Source organism: Drosophila persimilis, unplaced genomic scaffold (genome assembly GCF_003286085.1).
Source record: "Drosophila persimilis strain 14011-0111.01,24,50 unplaced genomic scaffold, DperRS2 tig00000000-arrow-pilon, whole genome shotgun sequence".
NCBI lineage: Eukaryota > Metazoa > Arthropoda > Insecta > Diptera > Drosophilidae > Drosophila > Drosophila persimilis.
This window is the reverse complement of record NW_020825288.1, coordinates 705384-725054: the sequence shown is the minus strand read 5'-3', so window position 1 is coordinate 725054 and position 19671 is coordinate 705384. Positions and strand designations below refer to the sequence as shown.

General features: G+C 46.1%; 1 protein-coding gene across 14 annotated transcripts in view; it reads right to left on the bottom strand.

The window, feature by feature from the left end:
• Positions 1-537: 537 nt before the first annotated feature.
• Positions 538-19671, bottom strand: part of LOC6595301 (tropomodulin) — a 49401-nt gene continuing 30267 nt past the window's right edge. For 2 of the 14 annotated variants that reach the window (XM_026995199.1, XM_026995205.1), the window contains exons 2-9: positions 7836-7988; positions 7248-7760; positions 6913-7164; positions 6689-6836; positions 3734-4315; positions 2946-3167; positions 2089-2529; positions 1360-1420 (exon numbers count right to left, since the gene is read on the bottom strand). In XM_026995199.1, coding sequence (XP_026851000.1) covers positions 4239-4315; positions 6689-6836; positions 6913-7164; positions 7248-7760; positions 7836-7988 — 1143 coding nt within the window. In that variant the 3' untranslated portion in view covers positions 1360-1420; positions 2089-2529; positions 2946-3167; positions 3734-4238. Of the gene's footprint in view, positions 1421-2088; positions 2530-2945; positions 3168-3733; positions 4316-5069; positions 5365-6688; positions 6837-6912; positions 7165-7247; positions 7761-7835; positions 7989-8250; positions 8371-18171; positions 18465-19671 lie in introns of those variants that run through there. The other 12 variants (XM_026995204.1, XM_026995206.1, XM_026995195.1 and 9 more) reach the window with 11 other exon arrangements.

Genomic DNA, 19671 nt, shown 5'->3' with positions numbered 1-19671 from the left:
AATACGAACAGAACAGGAAGGAAGCACACATACATATTTACAAGTATACCTGTCTGGGAAGCAGATCCAGAAATGGTTCCTAGAGGGAACCTTGTGGAAATCTTGTGAAATTCAGCTGCAGCTGAATAAAGTGAATAATACAGGGGACATCAAAAGTCCTTCCTATTAGACTATTAGAAGAGCATTGCCACAGAAGACAATCAGATGGACTCCTCAAGACATCAGATCAACCAATAAATTTCGATCAGGAAGTAACACTAGTTTGGATTGTGCTTAATGCTTTCGTCAAGTGCATTTGTGATAGAGGTATCCCCAAGGAGCACTTGAATCTACATTCGACGCAGAATGGGGACCTTACTGCGCATTAAAAGGATTTCCAAATAATTTCAAACATTTGTATACGTACACATGTGGATTTTTGAATCTACAGTAAGACTTTTTCCTATTTAAGACGACAAACAATCGGTACATATTTTTATATTTTTTTTGTATTTAATTTTAATGTTTTTTGACATGATTTTTAAAAATTGTATTTTAAAAGCATTGCATTATGTCATATAAAGTACGATATATCATTACATTATACAATCGTTTGTATTTCATTTGTATTGTAGTGTATGTTTTGTTTTGTGTGTTTAACCATAAGTTAAATTTATGTTTAAGCAAATTTCATAATTCAATAGCAGTAATTGTTTCAGAGACCATGGCTATATATGTATCATATATATATAGTAGTGTATATATGTAAGTATTATGTTTATGTGTGTGTGTGCACTGCATGCATCCATGAAGATACTCCTCAATCGTGCGACTAAAACTAAAAATCGTGAAGCATTACCCCGCAAACGGGTGGTAGTGCTGTATAAAAGGAGGACAGATTGTATAATAAAATAGAATAAAATAAAGAAAATTATCTGCGCAGAGGGCGTGTGTGTGTGTGTGTATGTATGAGGCTGCAGCGTAAACGTCAAGAGCAATTGCTTAAGGAAAGAATTTCTTTAGAGTCCACACTCCACTCGACTCCTGGCACCAGGCACACTCTCTTCCCTCTCCGTGTATTTGTGTGTGTGTGTGTATCTATGTGTGACATCAATATTCGCCCAACAAACGTAACAAACAAATGATTATGCATATGCATGTGAACCGAACACAAACAAACTCGAACCGAAATCAATCTGAAGAACGCAACAAACATTGAACGGGGATCGACAGGGCACAACCCCTCGTAAGAACGACAACAATTATGAGAACATTATGTTTAGACTATTGCATGACAGCATATGTTGTGTGTATGTATGTGTAGGGTAGCATCTGCGTGTTCCAGTGTCCAGTGTCCAATGGATTACAGCTACCGCCTCCTACTGCCACATGCCAATGGTGTAGTTCCTGGTCAGGTGTCCCATGCGACGCTGACGTCCAACTGCAAAACACACGAATGATTCGATTAGTAGGGTGTTACATAGAGCTCCACTTGCCGACTGTTAGCAAAAGAGTGGTTAATTCTATGCTTAGGGATAGAAAGATACTTGGCACAAGACAGGGCATGACGCACAACAGTTTAGAACACCCCAGCGGCAGTGCTTATTTGCACAGACACACGTACATTTGCCGTTGTTGGCTTAAGGCTTACCTACCAGACGCTAATCAAATTTTGCGTCCCCATAAATATTTGCTAACCTAGTTGGGGTTTATTTTCGGCCATCTCCGCGATAAAGTGTTAAAATTAACGCCACTCCAGTGCTGGGGTCACCATTTCAGCATAGATGGTAGCTTATTATTCTTAGATTTATCTTAGGGGATCGATTAATAGCTACTTCTAATGGCAACAGTTAGCAACTGAATTCATCTGCCCTGCCGCATAGTATATCGATACAAGCGTTGCACATGCTTTACCATTAAAACCGATATATCCTTGGTACTAGATGGAGTCCCAGCGCATACACTCAACTTGACTTGCATAGATGCTGCGATAGCTACGATAGCCCCTCCCACTACTCATATAATTGTACTTTGACAATCCTTACACAGCACTTAGCTTATCTTAGTTCTTAAAACGGAATCTATCAAATCAAAAGATACTTTACGTACTGCAGTGGCCACACATCATTCTTCGGTGTTAGTTCACAGCTGGTTGGCTGGCAGATGGTTTGTTTCGGGGTTTGGGTTGTTTTGGTGGGGACTTTTAAATTGAACTTGGACTTGTGTGGCATTGTTCTTCGGTTCGGATGGGATGCCAGTGTAGTTCTTTTTCTTAAAGCTGGTGGTGTGGTTCTTGTTGTACTAGTGCTTGGGTGGCTGTTTGTTTGTTTGTTTGTTGGTTGGTTGGTTAATCAGAATATGGTGGTAATCAGAAGCTGGACAAACAAAGACACACAACACACACATAGAGATGGTTTTCTGCCTTTATTTCTGTTCTTGGTTTCATGTGGCATCGTGTTGCTGGTTGCTGGTTGGTTGGTTGCTTGGTTGCTTGGTTGCTGCTCTTTGTGTTGTCTTTTTATTTACGCTGATTCAGGCGTTTCACGCGTACTGCAAACATAGAAAGAGAGAGGGAGGAGGTGCGTGGAGTTGGCGTGGTTGTGGTTTGGTGGGGCACAAAGGAAGAGAAGAAACAAATACAGATTGGCATTAGTCAAGTGGTGGCAACAAAGAGTGAGATCAAGAAGGGATTAAACAATGTTAGTTCAAATGTCAAACAGTCAATCAATCAAACAATCATCAAAATCAAAGGATCGAGCGGGTACAACATTCAAGTTTCAGTTTTAGTTCAGCGATACATAGTAGTGTCTCTCCAGAGCGAGACAGAGAGGATCGCAGATCGTTTAGTCTGGGTTTTCGCTGGAAGCTTATAGTTTAGTCTGGGGATTATTCGGGTTAGTCGTTTACTAGCTTGGGAGCTGCTGCTGCAACAACATCAAAGTACTTAGACAGAAGAAGGAGAGTACCAACTGTTCGCCGAAGGACACACGATGAGGCTGCTGCTGTTGCTGTTGCTGTTGCTGCTGCTGCTGCTCCTGCTACTGTTAGTTGTTCTTATTGAATTATGAAATTGTGTCAAACATTCTATTATGTTCGCTACTTTGAGTATTTTAATTGTTAACGGGTTCGTCTCTTTGGTTCTGGTGATGGTGGGGGATTCACTTAGATCATACATCGCAGTTTAATTCCTATACGAAGAGAACATCATTAGAGAGGGCTGCTCCGTGGATCGCTGCACTGCTGTCGGATATGTGGCTTGTGTTTGACATGCAGATGGTTGGGGGATCATGCAAAAATATGTGAAACTAAAGCGGAATCACCGGAATCATGCAACATAAACGATAGCGGCTTTTGGGGATGCTTGATGACTGTGATTTGTGGCAGTGAGTACAAACGGAAGGAAAGGCAATAGGTGTTTCTGTGGTTACTCTGATGATAAAGAAATGCCTATGATTAGTAACAAATTTGGCTGCTCCTTGCTTGGGCATACCCTAAAGTTCAGGTTTAGTTTACAGCCGTTCTTTAGCCTCCTGGGGTTATGCGAACATTCAACAAAATGCACTTTCAGGGGGGCTACGGCGGGCTATGGGTATTCCTAATGGATGGATCTGCAGAAGAAGCCATTCAGAGATGGATATAGGATGCTTGCTGTATTGGAGATCAACGAGGGGTTAGGGGAACTTGCAGTTGCGCTTTTGATTAGAGGAGCAGAGCAGAGTAGAGAGTAGAGAGAGCAATTCGTGTTCATATATACCTGTGTTAAGCATTAGAGAAAATTATACACGTAACACGTACAAATGTGGATCGCCTAAACGATTTCTGCTGGGATTAGAAGAGGCCTCGACTCGACTCGACCTCGAACATATCTTCAAACAAACATCTACGCGATACGATATAGTATGTATTTTTAAGCTGGTACTCGTATATACTCGTACGTATAATGATATTTCACTTTCACTTTGGGTTTTATTTGCTTCGCTTCGCTTGTTTCTTTTTGCTTAGTAAGAGTCTCTCTAGAATATATATGTACGCAGATATGGTTCGACTTGGACTTTATCCTTCCTTTTATATTTATATTATTTTATACACGTTCTTTCGTTGTTATTTTGGGGGGTTTCTTCTTCCTTTCTGTACTCTTCTTTCCTTTCCTTTCCTGTCCTTAATTTTCTTTCTTTCTTTCGTTATATTTAGATTACAAAACGCTTTAAAAATGGTTTAGGTTTAGTTTTAGTTTGATTTCTTTGGTTGATGCTGATCTCCTATTGAATTCTTGTCGATTTTCTATGCAGATTATTGAAAAATCTGAACTGCAGTCGCAACTCAAGATCTTTTCTTACTGTGAACAGAAAAAGAGAAACAGAAACAGAGGGGGAGAGAGAGAGAGGGAGAAACACATGAACAAATAAGGCTTAAACAGGACACAAAATATGGCTTGGACGAAAAGATAGATAGAGCGAGAGAGAATACGATTGCTGACTGATTTCTGTAATCTTCGGATTGAAGATGGGGGACGGGGGACTGGGGACTGGGTACTGGGGGATACATATAAAATATACAAGATAGATAGATACAAAATAGAGTGCTGTGCAGTAGTGTGGTGCGTGTGTCTGTGTGCATGGGTACGAATCGAGGCTGAGGCAGTGGCCGCTGCGATAAGTGGGGCGGCTGGCTGGCAGGGGTTAGTGGCACGAATCGTATGATCGAATGGATCGTGGCTGGGATTATATACAAAGGACCAATCGATCGCTGGACGAAGCGACAACGAAGGCTAACAACGAAGGCTATCAACAGGAATCGATCGTAGTATTGTGTGTGTGTGGTATGTACATATTCTTGGTCTGCAAGTATCGGATCGGATCGGATCAGATCGGGTCGGATCGTGTCCAGAGTGTGTGAGTGTGTTCGGTGGGGCAACATCAACGAGAACAACATCAAGGGTTAACCAATGAGGCGAGACACACAAGGGGATTGGGTCGAATGACTGTGTCTGTACATATTGTATATTATATGGATATTCTTGTGGTTTCTGTGGCTCTCCAGCATTCTGTGGTCTGTGTGCGGTGCTGCAGGGTGCTGCAGGGCTCACTCACGTGTGCGCTTGATAGACGCCCTCGTCGTCGTAGTTGGGCGTGACGGACCGACTGCCGGGCACCACCATGTTGTCCGGGTCGAATTCCGGATCGAAGGCATCGCCACCGCCGCCGCCGCGGATGACCATGTTGTCGGGATCGACCTCCACATCGTAGTCCGGCGGCGGTTGCGGCGATGGCGAGGGCGACGGCGTGGGCGTGGTCGAGACCGGATACTGGCTCTCGCGCTCGATCTCCATGTTGCCGGGCAATATCAGCTTCGGCAGCTGCGGCTTGAGCTTCTGGACGCGGAAGACTGCAAACGCGGCGGCAGTGGAGTGTTTTTTTTTTGGCGAGTGGGTTCACGGACGGGGGAATAGAGTTTGTCGCATTTTACAACAGATACAGAGATAATTACAGATAATTGGTTAATGGTCATCGCTTAGGCAAACAACTGTTCAATCTAATGGTAATTACAAAGAGGGGGAGAGAGAACAAGGGGGAATAATACACAGAGGAGGAGTGTGGATCCGATTCTCGATCGGAGGACAGATAGAGACTAGAGCTATACACGAGGTGCAGGCAGATGTGTTAGCATGGAAATGGAAGTGGAAGAATGACATATTCCGACTCTTAAACGTACGACAATCACCCGACTTAAATATGTACCATATATCTTATGAGAGTAGGACACCTGGCCGCAGGGCATCGATCTATCGATGGAGTGAACGATAACGAGGTGGAGAACGATAACGATAACGTGAAACGATAACGAGAACGAACGCAACGAAGGCTGGAGGCGGGATGAAACGTTGTGTGAGAATGGATTACGATGTTAACGGCTGGAACGAGTGGAACGATGATGATTCTGATGAGGCGTTGAGGCAGGCCAAAACAGTTTTACCTGGTTACCAACACTCAAAATAGAGAGATTTATATATAGAGAGTGGGAGAGAGAGAGTATAAGACAGAGAAGGGACAACGGCACAACATTGGAGGCGATTGGAGATGGTAGCCATGGGATGGACGGGTTACCAAGCGGTTGGCTCTCTCTTTTAGATTTCCTTCTCGTGGTCAGCCCTTCCTCCGGCTCCAGCCACTGCTGCCACTGCTGCTACGGCTGCTGCGGTCGACGACGATGATGATGATGATGCCTGGAGATTGCGAACCAGGCGACCTGAAGGCGAGACATGATCAGAACCGACTCTGGGATTAGTAGGGCTCCAGGTGCGGGCCGTGACGAACTGCTCGAAGGCAGCCAGGCTCTTGGCCTTCGATGGTGAGATGTCTTGGGCTTGGTCTTGATCTTGATCTTGATGAGAGCTGGATGATGCTAGCGATGATTCGGGTGCTGATGTGCAAGCTGTTGCAGTGATGGTGGCAGTGATGGTGTTGGACGCTAACGTACCTTGTTGCAATTCACCTAAACGCGCGAACGTGAAGCAACTCAATCAATAACTCAATACCTAATGTTTGAAGGGGTCGGTTTCGTGGGGAAGGGGGAGAGAATCGAGTCCTAGCGAGTGGAACCGCGACGACTGCAAGAACCAACGATGCCTGATGGTGCCTGCGGAATAGTCCTGCTGGGAGTTCCTGCTGCGGAATTCGGGGAATCCGCGCTGGCAGGGACTGGAACTTACTTCTGTCGATGTTGCGCTGGAGGTGAGCGGCCACGCGGTGGCGGGCATCGTTGAACTCCAGATGCAAGCCGAGTCGCAGCAGCGAGGGGTTCTTCTCCACCAGATCGGTGATCTCCATCTCGATCTTGTTGCCCAGCACCGCAGATCGCTAAGAGATCGAACAGAACAGAACAGAAACAGGTTAAAGGAGGGACAGAAACAGGCCAAGAGAAAGAAACTGTTACCTGATTGGAGGCCCTAAACTCCTCGATGGTGTGGCACTTGAGCAGGGCTTGCACCAGCTTCACAATCACGGGCGGACTGATGAAGTTGGTCTCGACGTTTAATACTCTCAGGGTTTTGCTCTTCTCGATCGCCTCCGCGAGCAGGAGAGCTGTCTTGTCAGTCAGGCCGACGTTTGTCAGCGAGAGGACTTCCAGATGTTCGTTCTGAGGCAGTGCGGCGAAGAGTTGTTCGAGCTTCTCGTCCGAGATGTTCTGCAGAGAGCGAGCGAGAGAGAGAGAGACGGTTAGCCATCACAGTCCACAGGACGAAAGAGACAAGAGTATTTATGGTAAACCTTTATGTTGTTGAAGTTCAAGTCGACCAGCTTGGAGTCGTCGTCCTTGACGCGCTTGATCGACTCCTCCACATCGGTGGCGTTGGGCGGGTCCATGGGGAAGAGCTTCTGCTGCGTGGACTTTGTGATGCCGTCCCAGCCCATGCCCACGGGTTGGCCCTTGTTGAGCAGCGAGGCGTGGTACTGGTCCTGGTTCATCATCGAGTGGAAGCCCAGGATGGCGGCCAGATCGATGATCTCTTCCTGCGTGGCGTCGTTCAGCGCGTGCTCGTACTCGTCGCCCATGTCGATGGCGATCTGTTCCTCGGCCTCGATCTCGCGGGCATCCCTCGGCGGGGGCACCCACTTCTTGCCGCGCACCTTGCCCTGGACATACGGCTCGAACTCGGGCTCGTCGGGCGTCTCGATGGCCTGCTTGTTGATGTGCTCGATCAGCTGCTTGCGATTGAGCGGCCCGGTGGCATCCTTGCTGCACTCGTAGCTGCAGCGCTGGTCAGGCGGCAGGAAGTTGTCCTGAAACCAGAGAAACCACCAGGAGGCGGATGTCAGAAAGGGAACTAGCCCTAGCCTCTCTAGAAGGATACTCACATCAGGATCCACCTCTTTGGCCAGTATGGTGATCTCTTCAGGCGAGAGCTGGGCCAGCAGGCTCTCCACATCCACATCATCGTACTCGCTCAGATCCTTGCCATACAGCTTGGCGGGCGTCGTGAGCGTGGTTGTCTTTGTGGTGGCTGAAGTCTGTGAAAAGGGGGAAACGAGAGGAAAACGGTGAGAAAATTGACTCATTCTGATGATTGAAAGGGAAAAGAGGCTCCCAATCGTGGGCCCAATTTGGGTTCCCTTTTCCCTGGGGATTTCCCTTCTGGTTTTCACTTTTTTCCCCCACTCTGCTGCAGCAACAGCAGCGAAAGTTGGCTTCTGTTTCTGGTTTCTGCAGACTGGCAGTGGCAGGGGCAGTGGCGGAGGGGACGGACTTGGACTTTCGAGGTACTTTTCGCACATTTGTCTGTGGCTTCAGCTTGAGGCTCGCTGGCGGCGGCTGCGGGGCGCGTCGCTTCACCTTTGGCACCGGCCGCAGCTTGATCTTCTGGAACTCGGCCTCCATGGGTGTCTGTTCGTGTCGCTGTCTCCGCTGCTGGGAATAGCTGGGAAAAGCTGGGAGGCGGAAGACCGCGAATCGATATGGAAAATTGCAAATCCAATTATGAATGCAGCGCGCGTGTTGCGGGGCGCGTTGGGGCTATATCTGCAGCTCTCTGTGGCTCTGTGGCTCTGCGGCTGTGGCTGGGACTGGGTCTCGGCACCGACTGACACACCAAAAGCAGCAGACTGCCGAATTAAGGCGAGCCGCAACGCCATCAGACAGTACACAGCAGACAGAGTCGTGCAACGCTTGCTGCAATCGCTCAAGTCAGTCATTCAGTCAATGAGCCACGGAGGCATGGGGGCACGCAGGCACGGAGGCAAGGAGGCAAGAGCCAGGCCAAGAGCCGAGTCACTGAGCCACTGAGTTGCTCCAAGAGTTGGCAATGTAAATTAGGGGCTCATGCAACAGGGCAGGGGAGAGGCAGCCAACTGTGGCATGACTCTGCGGCGGTGTCTGTTTGCACTTCAACGACTTCCACTTCGTCGTCGGCGGAGGCGGACGCGGAGGCGGGGGCGGCGGCATGAAGGTGGTTGGGGGGTTCTCCAATTGATTGTGCAACACGGATTGCAGCAGATCTCAACATAAATTAGACCCAAATGCTCGTAAACTCAAAGAAGGCCACAAATTGCGGCCCAAACGGAAGTAAAAGCCACACACTGCTGATGGGTGGAAAAGCTGAAAGAAAGCAGGGCTAAAACGAACCAAAAGAAAACCCTATAATTTACATAAAACAATTGCAAGAAGGCAAAACCGAACAGAACAGAACAGAACAGTGGAGAAGAGAACCCTCTTCCGCTGAGGTTTCTGGCAAGCAAAGCGTGACCCAAACAAAGACAGACCCACTCGGCCGAGGAGACTCTCTTGGCCACACGAAGCATTCAACATTTAAGCCGATTGGAAACCAGTTTCTGCTCTCGAGGGCAGAGTGCCAGAGCCACAGCCAGAGCCAGAGCCAACGCCAAGATGAACAACCATTAAACTCGAGAAGCTTAAACTCCTCTCTGCCACAGCCAGCGCCATAGCCATCGTGTTGCCTGTTTACTTAACGCTTTTAACGGGTGCACGGCTGACGGGTGACGGGTGACGGGCGACGGGCGACGGGCGACTGGTGGTAACCGGTAACCGGTTTCGTAGGTACAGCTAACAGAAACAGCAGCAGAATGCCGTGCCGTGCCGAACGAAGTAATAGCAAAACAAACGCCACAAATGGAGCCACAGTTCGGAGGAGAAGTGGAGGAGCCTGTGTGCGGAGGGAGCACTACCAGAGATACATGTTGTATCTCTCAGATACGACTAAATGCCAGCGATTGACCCACTTTTGAGTGCCGAAAGATGGAGGCAAGGGAAGGGAGCGCTACACTGCGATTATGTCAGCTTCTAATGCTCCAAGAGCGCCACGAACGATTCAATTCGAGTGTTGACAATTCAATTGAGAATTGAGGACAGTGTCCACTCCACCGCGTGAACGAATACCCCAAGCAGAGTCACGTCACTCGCCTCCAACCCCCTTCCCACTCAATTTCAAGGCCCCCCTCGAGAGACTATAGCTATAGCCTCGCGTGAAAAAACTGTAAACTGTAGAATCGTAAAAAGTAATTGCAAAAATAATTGAGTTCACGGCACTCCAGAGACAGAGACACATCTCTCTCTCCCCCTCTCTCTCTTTACATCTCCAATCCGAGCCACAGCCGGAGAGCGGAGAGAGAGAGAGAGAAATGAGATGAGCAAATACATTTCTGAAGCTGAAATAAGGGGAGAATACCCTTCATGGATGTGGAGGAGGAGGTGTTTCAAGATAGAGCATCGTAGAGATCTGTAAAGATATGCAACTACTACTTCTTCTATATCCTTTGGGAGGAGCTGGTTAATATTGGGAGACGGCTTAAATAATCTCTTGCCCCTGGCCAATTGGCAATATATGGATTACATCTTAATAGAGCTCTAGAGCCCCGAATTCAAAAAGAATCGATAGTTAAGATACCTCAATAGCTGTAACACGAACACATCTTGAATGAACCCCCGGCCGATACCCTCACTCGAAATCGTTCGTTCTCCCAAAGGAGGGCAGCAGCAGTTGGCATTAGAACCATCGGACCATGCAAATCCACTGTTAACAAGACGTGAACGTGAGGCGATGTACGTATCTGTCAGATGCGAGTCGTCAACACGTTTAAAATCGTGAAAAGTGGCAACTGGGAGGCAGGCGGGCAAGCAGCTGTGGATCTGTGCATCTGTGCATCTGTCAGGCCGTTTTGAGCCAATTAGAAGTTGCGAAACGAATAAACTAAAGCCACTCTTCAGCCGCAGACATAGCCACAGCCACTCTTGGCTCATTAATTAGAACGGGGTCTTGCAACGGTAGATGTACGACTACCGTTTTCGGCTTTGGCTTTTGGCTTTTGGCCCTCCTTCAGCTGTCAAAGTGAGTACTTGGCCAAGAGACTCTTGTTTCGAGGTCTAATAGCTGGCTTTCTGGCAAAATGTTCTACGACTACGACTCATTTGATACGTAAATTGCGTCTAGAATCACATGGATGATGATGGTTTAGAGAGGTCCAAATTCAACAGCCATTAAAGCCAGCAGGTGATTGCAGTAGACACCCACAGAGATTCAAATGTATCCCACAAAACCGTAACCAAAACAGGAACACACATCGGACAGTGGACATCAGATCAGGGGGGCATAGACCCACAAAGAGAGACCACAAACAGAAACCGGGTGGATGTGGATCGCCTCCTCCTCGTGACCCACAAAATGAGACCGAAAAACGAACCAATGAAACGGAGCAAACATGTTTTTCGGTGATTTGCACAAATGTATCTTGTATCTTGTACTGTGCGGTATTCGGCATCTGGTATCTGGTGTCTGGTATCCGACGGATGGATGGCTGCGTTGGGCGTTCGGTCAAGGTGCTTAGGCGATTTAATTAAGCGAAACGGGACAAATGCCACGAAAAACAGCAGCAAGGGGCGGCAATCGGCGGACAGCGGTCACGTTTGCAGCGAAAAATCTCACATTAGCCGCAGAGTAGAGTGTAGTGAAGGAAAAACACTGTGGAAAACACACACACACATACCAAAGTGCATGAAAAGTTGGTCAGACACGTCCCAAAAGCAGGTAGAGTGCCGCAAGGGGAGGTGGCTGTTGGATGGGAGATGGCTAATGACTAATGGCTTTAAATGCGCGAAACGCGACCGAATCTGGCCTAAAGAGCAGACAGAGGGACAGCAGCACACAGATGCTGCAGCGCATCTACAGATATGGCTATGAGTGCTACCAGGAAATACTGCAACACTGCAGAAGAGGAGGAGGAGAGGAAATCGTGCCAGTGCCAGTGGCAGTGGCAGGGGCAGGAAATTTCGTGCAAGAAACGTTAATTACATCTCGGCCAAGTTCGCTTTTATGGTCACAATTAGTCGTGAAAAACCAGAAACCGAAGGTGAAAAGATGCCTCCTCCTTCCGTCTGGCAGTGAAAAGATGCGTCCGTGTATCTGTGTCTGTATCTGTATCTGTGGATCTGCGGATCTGTGTCTCTCGTTTTCGAGTGAAAATGTCGTTGGGGAAATACTTTCTTGCGGTTTCCCCGTTTTCCATTTTTCCATTTTCCATTGATAGATTGCCATGTGGCGGATGGCCTTGCAGCACTGCCGGCACTTCCTCCTCTGCTCGAAAAATATGTTTTATTGCATTTTCCGTGCCAATCCTTTGACAAAGTTTCCTCCCCACCCCACACCCCCTCCTCCTCCTCAAACGAAAGTTGCAGCATAAATCCGAAATATGCAAAGCCACTTTTCATGGCTCAGCAGGAAAATCTATGAACTTCTTTCTACACTCAACGAAACTTGTTTAAATTCTTTCCATTGTGGATAAACACAAGTATCTTTGAAGTAAGCAATTCCAAAGATAGTTTTATGTACAATTTCATTTGAACTTTGTGAAACATTTGAAGAAAATGGCAAAAAATTTCAGAGCTTTCAGTGGGCGATACACGGATCCAACTACTCTTCTACTCTGAGCACTAGAAAAAGAGAACATGGGATACCATTTAGTATGTTCTTGCTAAGGGAGAGAGAGAGAGAAAGAGCAAAGAGCGGGAGCAAAGTCCGCTTCGTAAATGAAATGAAGATCGGATCAAGAGATAAGACGACTGCGACTCACTGCGATCGATGCAGAATAGGCAGGCAAGGCACTGAAGGACAGAGGGAACGGCTGAGAGAGCAAGAGAGGATCAAAGCTCGCATCAATCGAAAGAGAAACCATTGGTGATTCAGTGCAGCCACAAGCACTGCAGTGAAGCATTGAGAGAGCATGTCCGTGCATGTCGACAGCCAGAAACAGAGACGGAGATGGAGAAAGGGAGCGCGTACTCCATCATTTTTCGCTTGAAGAGTCAGTGTATGCAGTGTATGCATGGTTTTTTGGGTTTTTTCGAGTGCATAGAACCAACACCCACTGCCATTGACAGCACCCTCCCAGCCCCAGGGGGAGTTCCTATCCCATCGCCCTGGCAATTGCATATTCAGTGAACACCAATATGCTTTTATATGGCTATATTTTATGCAATTTGCATATGCCAGCGGCAGGCAGAGAGTGGCAGAAGAGCACCCAGAGGAGGAGGGGGAGTAACCAGAGCTCTTTCCTTCTCTGTCCCTCTCAGAATGGTCAGCAAAGGGAAAGGGCTTACCCCCCACCCACTATTTCTGGCTCTGTTCTGCTGAAAGCCGGGACATTCGATAGTTCCGTTTGACTGCATTCGCAAACGTGCGATTCGAAACCAAAGCCAAGGCAGCGCCAGACAGAAAGACAGACAGACGGCGACAGCAACCAGAAATCTATCTTTAAATGACAGTTGGCGTTGCAGGCTTTTCCGAGCAACTTTCGCAGCGATCTATCTGCTAAATTGAATCTGCAGCACACATAATGCACAGCTGTCGGCAGGCCAGGACAGGGGCGGGGTGCTCGTAAGAAAAAGTGAAATTCGAGTCGTAGACGCATTTGGACAAAATGAGAAACGTGCGTCGCATTCTCAGAGTCGCAGACCGCAGAGGGAGAGGGAGGGAGAGGCACATCAATAAGATGCTCGAATGCTGAATGCTCGGGAGGCAAATAATAATAAATTATGGGGGAAAACACCAGCGCCGACCCCAAAGGAACACCCCCTTGGAAGTACGCTTATTTATGTAGTTTACATTTGACTTTGAATTTTGAAGACCTCCGGCCCGTGCTCCGGGTCACGTTCGGGGCGAATTTGTTTTTTCTGAGGAATGTGGACAATATCTAGAGGAGAAACAGGGTCTGGTCTCCATGGCAGAGAGAGGAAAGAGTAGGTATATTTAACAAGTGAAAGTTTGACTGGCAGACAAGTTTCAATGAAAATTAATTAGAAATTCATGTAAATTTTCCCAGAGCAGTGCACTTTTCTCTCCCCGGAGTGTCTCCCTCCCGCCCATGGGGTCTTTGACACCCGCCGATGTTTACCCGCCGATGTCGGGGTCCCAGCCCAAAGGCCGCCATATCCATAATTATCCAGCAACCATTTGTTTACGCCCCGTTCCCTGGGAATAGTTTAAACAATCGGCTCTGCTCTGCTCTGCAATCGCCAGAGCAGGAGCACACAGTGCACCCAACGAAGGGCAATGAACTTTCTCTCTATGCGGAAGAAGGGAGTAGAATTAGAGGCATGACCATGCCCACAATGCAGTAACAGAAGCCCTACTGAAAATCAACAACAGCCAGCGCTTACAGACACTCGCGAAGCACGCGATTGCCGAGCGATTTAAAACGCTAGAGGAGCCATAGATCCGACATTGCAGTGGCATGCAACATCCGGGTGATGGGGGGGTGCCACCGAATTATCAAGTCCGTTAGTCAACATGTAACGCCAAAAAACATTACAATTGCTGATTATACAACACGCGTTAGCACGCGATAACATGGGAAATTCCCACACACGTGGGAAAATCTATGCTCAAGTAATATGCTCAAGATTTAATTTCGAAAAAAAGATAGCGATTTCTTGCGAATGAAACCTCAAAAACTATGAATGTTCAGAGAATTTTCAAAATCACGAGCTATAGAAGGTTCCCTACTTGAAGATATTTCTGTTTTCCAGCATTCGAAGAATCGAGGGAATGAAGGCGACAAGAGGCGAACATCAATCCTCGTCTGCGTTCCTCGAACCATCTGCAGGGGCATACATTACCCAACTGTTGCCTCAACAGACTCTACATCTTTGGGATAGCCATCTCTCTATCGATTCTTCCCCTTTTTTGAACGGAACTCACCTGCAATCAGAAAAGAGAGAAGGAAATGCATTATTAAGTGAAAGGGACAAGCTTTGGGGTCGTAAACAAAGGGCAGATAAAGCGCCAGAGACAGGCCCCAGGTGAAAACTCTCCCATAAAGCGACGAGACCACCAGGAGACAGGAGGAACAAGATGCAGGATGCAGGAGGAGGAGCCACAAGGGGCAGGGTAATTACATAAAAGCCGCAGAGAGAAAATTATGTGAAAAGATTAAATTTGTAAGATAAATGTTGAGTGGATGGAGTGGAGCATGTTGCAAGCAGAGGCCGCTCAGTCAGAGAGAGGCCTTGTCTTGTCAGTCACTTCCCTGGGAATCATAATATATATATCCACGATATATATACAGATACGTACATATATAATCTGATGGGGCAGATTTCAATGGAGGTGGGCATAAAATACTTGTATAAAAAACAGAGCGCTTGCTGCTGCGGTAATAAATGAAAATTATGCAAAGTTTGAGCAGAATTCAGGCAGCGGCAGGCAGGCGGCAGGCAGGCAGCGAATGATGAAGCGAATGCCCATCCGAGCCAGAAAACGGTTAACGGAGCGTGTTATAAGGCCAGAAGAGAGACGAGACACAATCCCGTCTGCAGTTCAGCCTCCCCCCCTCTCTCCGCTCCCCCCAAAAGATGAGTAAGTGGAAATTTATGAAAATGCGTAATAAATGTGGGGCCATGGCGGCACCCCCTGCTGGCAGCTGCCTCAAGTTGCACTTCCATGGAACTCAACTCCCACAAGTCTTAAGCCACAGTCTGAAGCTTGTTTTCCCACTTGGAGAGGAGCGTAGCGGAGAGGTGTGGGAAGGGGGCGGAGTGGAGCCTAAATCTGAGTGGGCCACAACTTTTCAACCAAAAAACTTTGTCCCACATTGAAACAGCACTTTTTGAAAGCCTTAATCGTGTCACGGCATCAGGCAATGATATTATCAAGTTTTTCGGTTTTAGAATTATTATATGCTTTAAGCGATATAGTAAATGCCATTGGAACGATCCGATGTGGGTGCTAATTGAAGGGAGAGACAGAGAGAAAGAGAGATGATTTCACTGTGTTGATGCAAACGGAATCGAAGAAGCATCAAAGCAAACAATGAAGATTCTTGTTTGTTTTGCGGTGTGTCATCTATCAGGCATCTTTTAATAGGGAGGGACGGTACGTTTCGCAAGTGTCAGAGTCTTGTAATGTTAGGTTATTGTGGAAATAGTTGATCATCGCACTCTCCTCTGATAAGTAGTCTTAAAAGCACATTAGATAGTCAGAGAACCTTCAGCAGACCATCTATGCCATGAGCCATACATCTTGGGGATAATTACTAGTGGAACATCAGACAGATTTTTTCTGTCAGAATTGCCATATTCTATGGCTATCAAAGACCTATGACTACCCTTGACTATGCTTCCATTGAATCGTACTTCAAAAACATAGATTAGATATATCATCTATACGTCTGGGCTTCCCATTTAATTCATTTTAGATTGGAAGAGATTAGATATGATGGGTCTTTAAACACTCCCCATTATGGCCCCTAATCTACATGGTCCGTATAAACCCATTCATACACAGACTTTTATCTATCGCAATGAACCGTACTGTCCGTCCGTCAGCACTATTTGTAGTTCACTTTGTGGGCAAACAAGTTTCATCTTTTTTGTGCCGTTCTTCTGTTATTTTTTTTTGTTTTTTCTTTTGGATGATTTTCATGTGCCCGGCGTCAATTAAATGACGGAAATGGGCAATTTTTATGTTGGCCGACATCGTTTTTGCCGCTGTTTTGGGACGACTTTTCGCCATATCTGTGTCTGTATCTGTGTGCCCCTATTCCGCAAGCTGGAAAAAGCTTTTCATGTCTGCTTTGATGGTTGTCCATCCGCCTGTCCCACTGTCCACTCATCCGATTGTCCGTCGAACGGCGAAGACTGGCCACGCGATTAATTACTCGGCTCACAGAACTTAAGTGCGATTTTAACGCCCCCGTCCGTCCGTCCGTCTGTTCATCCATCCGGTTGGCAGAGGGTCTCAAATGTTCGGTTTAATTGCGGGAACTGCGGATTATCTTACAAGTTTAGGTAAAAGGTTGAGAAAACACAAGACAAGAAGAGACACGAACTAATTAGGTGCCACCGAAACGCCGGCAATTAAAAATGTATTGTATAAAGAAATCAGACAAACAGGAAAGAAATGGAAGGTTCGGGGCGGAAGCATTAAATATGGCTCATTCCGTATTCTAAATTCCATATGCAAAAGCGATTCGAATCGGATTAATCTTCTTAGAATAATGGATTATAGAAAACTATGGAATTCCTATGACTTATGATATAGTGTTCCAAGTCTTGGTGGTTCCGATATAATCCGATATCTATTCCAAAAGGGCGAATATTTGATTCGAATTTCTTCAGAAATGAGTGAATTTATAGCCAAGAAAAAACAACAAACGGATAAATGTTGCGGAAGATCAGGAATACTACTAGTACACAATATACATAGGCTTTACAGGTCGAAAGTTCTTCCATATGTACGAGATCCATAATACATATATACTCCTCCCCATGATAGTTGTGGGAGGGGTATCCCGTCCACAGTGAGGAAGTCGATATCGAGTCGGTATCATAAACAGCGAACGTCATGGGAGTGCAATGAGTAAGCGATAAGGCCTCGAACAGCGGTAAACCAGAAGCAAACAGCTGTTGCAAGCGATAAGGAAATCGAGGGGAACGTGGGCTTGGGAGGGGGGTGCGATGGAAATTATGTAAAAATGCGAAATATGCTAAAATTGACACACAAAACAAAAGATAGTCATAAAGAGTAGATAGCAAGAGGGAGAAAGAAAAGAAAGCGTCGCGATGACATAATGAACATGATTAGGAGGTTTATGGCCGGAATCAATAAAGATCCAGGAAGGGAGAGAGGGGGATGCACAGGGTTGAAGTTGAATGTCAAAAATACTTAATGACGAAGACGCGCCGGCATGGCACCTTCTGGACGAGACGAGGGAGGGTGGGAGTGGCGGAAGGAGAGAGCGAGTCAGAGAGGCGCAAACTCCAGGACTCAAAAACAAGCCCAGATTAAGGGTTGCTCGAATATGAGGTAAGACAGTTGTAGAAAGTTCCAACAAACTCCCTAGTTAGGCACCCAGAATGCTTACTGCCTAACCTTCGAATCAATATGCCTTGTCCAGACCGCGAGAGCAAGAGCGAGAGAGAAGCAAACAAAACTGACGTAATCCGAATTGTGCGGTGCCCGCTCTCACACATTAATGGAAACGGAGGGCGGAGGAAGCAGGGAGAGAGAAACAGAGAGAGACGGCAAAAACTCGGGCAAACACAATAAATTAACAAAAATGAAATGAAATCATTCAAGGAAAACGACAAAAACACACATCACACAATGAAAAAACAATGTAGGCACTCGAAAAGACAGACCGATAGAGAGAAAGGGGGGAGGAGAGATCTCCTCAATCAACTACTAACCTCCATGGCCTCTCTTTGTTGTTGTTGTATGTTTGAGTGTTTCCAAGGTTCCACCGTTCACCGTTAACTTTTTAACGTTTTTACAGAAACAATCTGTTACTGTTTCAGTCTTTTTTTTCCACTTTTTGACACGCACAAAAATTCTGCCCTACGACCGCTTGTTGTTGTTGTGGTTTTTGTTTTTGGGCGTGACACACACTGGAGAGGGGCGGACTGCGTTTCTAGAAGTTGAAGTTCTAGGAGAATCACACACAGAGTCGCGAGTGGAGGAGTTTTCTTTCGTTTATCAACAACACAATATGCAACCAGTGCAATTGCCCAACAAATTGTTGTTAGCGGAATGGAATGAGTTCGAATAGTGGAAGTTTTCGCAAAGTGTAAACTATGGTAAATTTCTGAAGAAAATGGGGTATGGACAGTGGACGAAACGGACTAGAAAGTGGAACGCCTGCAAGGTAAAATCCACCCTTTTGCCTAACATACCTTGAACACAAAAAGCCGAGATTATGGGTGCAGTGTGACCGACCACCCTCAGAAATATACCAAAATATACCGTCTCATTTTGACTAAAATACGGTTTTCAAGTAAATGTTGCTGCAACCTTTGTGAATTGAATACTCATTGTTGCAAAAGCGAAACTGCGACGAATCGGGTATTGCCTATATTTCAAGCTATATAGATTTGCCCACTTAGCTTTATCCCATAGATAAATGCATTTTCTACAAGATTGCTTCTTTTAATTACCTTTATGTATTTTATTTTGACCGAAAAACGGTTTTCAAGTAAATGTTGCTGCAACATTTGTGTATGGAATGGGACTCATTGTTGTAAAAACGAAACTGCGGCGACCCTCAGAATGGCACCGAAATATACCGTCTTATTTTAAAAATATACCGTAAATATACTAACGAATTCAAATTGTTCTATACAGATTACTCGTTTTTGATATTTCGTCAAGTATTACTAACCAGATAGAACATTTAGCCATGCCCACATAGTTTTGTCCGATTGATGAATCAATTTCCTACAAGTTTAACTACTTTTAAGTACTCCCATTTATTTTATTGAGTATAAAACTAGGTTTAAACAAGAAAGTCAAACAAAGCCCCAAAGTTGTCACATCAATGTTGCTGGTATTTGAGTTGAGTGCATTTTGAGAGCCACTGCTATTGCTGGGCGCGTAAGTTTTATGTTCACTGGAAATTTAAAAATGATTACTCACCAAATCTGATTAATTATATTTTCAAGCATAAAATTAATGTTCTGTTCCTGGAAAAGCCAAGAAAACACATAAAGGACCTCCGCGGCTCCCTTTCTCCTGTGAGGAAATGACAAATTTTCCATACGGGTAATTTTTATGGCCACATAAAATTACAAAATTATTAAAATATGCACACCATAAATCAAGGGGCCAGTCGGTGGAGAACAGGACCATTTTCCTCGCCTCGTCTAGCACTTTCATTCCCATTTTATCAACTTTTTGTTTGTGTCATTTTTTTG